At 32.3% G+C, this 2,337-nt stretch overlaps 1 protein-coding gene across 1 annotated transcript; it reads left to right on the top strand.

Moving 5' to 3' along the window:
- The first annotated feature begins 534 nt into the window (after positions 1–534).
- On the top strand, positions 535–1,812 carry LOC141721608 (protein LHCP TRANSLOCATION DEFECT). Its single transcript, XM_074524595.1, has 2 exons — positions 535–933; positions 1,400–1,812. The coding sequence occupies exons 1-2, from the start codon at positions 607–609 to the stop codon at positions 1,655–1,657; spliced, it is 585 nt and encodes a 194-aa protein (XP_074380696.1). The 5' UTR covers positions 535–606; the 3' UTR covers positions 1,658–1,812.
- The last annotated feature ends 525 nt before the right edge of the window (positions 1,813–2,337 follow it).

The raw sequence follows: 2,337 nt of genomic DNA, 5'->3' as shown, positions 1-2,337 counted from the left end.
TTTCAATAAAATTGTGATATTTCTAGAATATCATTCGAAAAATAATACGTTTTGCAACAATTTAAGCTATATTTTATTTGCAGAACATATATGGACTCTAAGGACTCCAATGAAATAAGAGACTCAATAGAACCTAACCCTTTATTTGTGATGTTAACCGAAATGAACGACAAGACATCATTTATAACGAAAAATAAAATTTAGCATATTAAAAATTTGAGAGTAATTGGAGTGAAAGTTTTATACTTCCTCCGTCCCTTTCAATTGTTTACATTTTTAATAGAGTGTCCGATACGCATTTTAAGGTGTATATAAAGTATAGTTTTGTAATTTTTTTTTAAAATTTTTTTTTCTGAATAAAAATTAAAACATTCAACTTTTATTCAGAAAAAGAAAATTGTAAAAATAAGTTACATAACTATACTTTTTATGCACCTTAAAATACGTGTCGGACACTTCCCAAAAATGTAAACAATTGGAAGTTATATTATATAACAGTTATAATATATAAGAAGTAGAAAAATAATTGAAAGTATTTTCAGAGAAAAAAGTTAGTACTAGTAGATAAGAAAAGAAGTGGTTTAGAGTGATTGGGAAAACAGAAAGATGGTAATGGCCAGCTGCTCAGGAGGAAGAGGCAGTGTTGTTGTGCTTCAACTTAATCAACAAAATACATCATCTGCCAAACATCAGAGTAGCATTAGAAGCAACAGTCTAGTGATAAAATCTAAGTTTGTGGGGGTTACTGTTGACAAGAGGCTGGGATGGTTAAGCCTTTCTAAAATTGGTCTTCTCATAAGAAGCACTGCTGCTACTTCTGCTTCTGGAGCCACCTGCTGGTTTAAGTTTGGCAAAAATGGTGTTGATGCTGAGCAAGCTGGTATTTACGGTAGCCAATCTCGTAACGATTTCGACCGTGATGATGTTGAACAGGTACACACATTTTTCCTGCTTCCTAGTAAATTTTTCTATACGTTAGCATAATTCAACTTTGTTACCATTTAAATTGCAATGCGGAGGAGAAACCTCGAGGTGTTGGAGAATGATCCTTTACATAATCTTATATTCTAACACTTAGGAACTCATCGGATAACATATTGGCTTTGTGATTGTTATAAATCTGCAAGATTTTTTGGTGGAATAAACTGCTTGGGTGAGTTGCTTTTACAAATGTATATGCCAATTTTTTAAATTTCAAATAATATTAATTATTGGAAATCTTATTTAAAAGCATTCAGACGCCAATTCTATAGAAAAAGAGGCCATAGATCCAATAATTTGAACTTGGAAGAGTCGATGACTAATAAGTCACAATATATAGTATACCAGGGAGAGTCCAAACTCTAAAGTCAAGATTCAACTACGAATAAGTTCAAATCTATATGTTTTCGTATGTCAGTACTTCAACTACATGGGAATGCTTGCTGTTGAGGGTACATATGATAAAATGGAGGCTCTTCTAAATCAAAAAATCCATCCGGTAGACATTTTGCTGATACTTGCTGCCGCGGAAGGTGACAAACCAAAAATTGAAGAGTTGCTTAGGGCCGGAGCTGATTACACTGTCAAGGATGTCGATGGACGGACTGCTCTTGACAGGGCTTCTTCAGATGAAATCAAGGACTTCATACTTGGATTTTTAGTTCCAAAGGCATAACAGTCTAAAAACATTTCAATTTTGTCTTCAGTTACATTTTGCTTAGCATGTGCGTTGATTGCGATCCTTCCTATTCAAACTAAGGAATAGACCAGGCTGTCCTTTGTATAGATACATTTATACAAAAGGGTAATTATATCAAGTTTCTAAAATAAGTGTCACTTCTGTTACAGAAAGAAAACAAGGGAACAGAGATAGCAGCTAGGAAAATATCAACCGCTACCAGTAAGTATTAACTAACTGCGTGCACACAGAAAGTTTTTTAGAACAACGTCAAATTTCGTCCAAGGTAATTAGGTAAAACAAATATTTCTAAACAAAACTGCAAACATTAGGAACGCTTGGTTCAAACTGAACAACAGTGTTCAAATAATTATAAGCTAAATTTTGATTATTATTTTAATAATATAGAATGTTCTTAAAAGTACCTAGAATAAATCTTGTGACATTTAGCTTTTTATGTATCCACGAAATTGCATATTAAATAATATTTTAGTAGTTCCTACGGAGGCCTATGACACTCTTTCAAGTTTTGTAATCATTAAGTTTTATATAATCATTTTGAGTTAAATACAAGGGTGAGTTATATCTCTTTTGTGTGAGTTAGTTGTGTGAATTATTGATAACAAATTTCTTCTCTTTAATCTCCAACTCTTTAATATTTAAATTCTTATGAAGTG

This window comes from Apium graveolens, chromosome 4 (assembly GCF_009905375.1).
Source record: "Apium graveolens cultivar Ventura chromosome 4, ASM990537v1, whole genome shotgun sequence".
Taxonomy (NCBI): Eukaryota; Viridiplantae; Streptophyta; class Magnoliopsida; order Apiales; family Apiaceae; genus Apium; species Apium graveolens.
This window is presented reverse-complemented; position numbering and strand designations above follow the sequence as displayed.

What these genes read in the sequence shown, in the direction of transcription:
- LOC141721608 (XM_074524595.1), top strand. Translation starts at nt 607, where the DNA reads ATGGTAATGGCCAGCTGCTCAGGAGGAAGAGGCAGTGTTGTTGTGCTT. An exon ending in ACCGTGATGATGTTGAACAG is followed by an intron (nt 934 to 1,399) that starts GTACACACATTT and finishes TTCGTATGTCAG; the next exon opens with TACTTCAACTACATGGGAAT.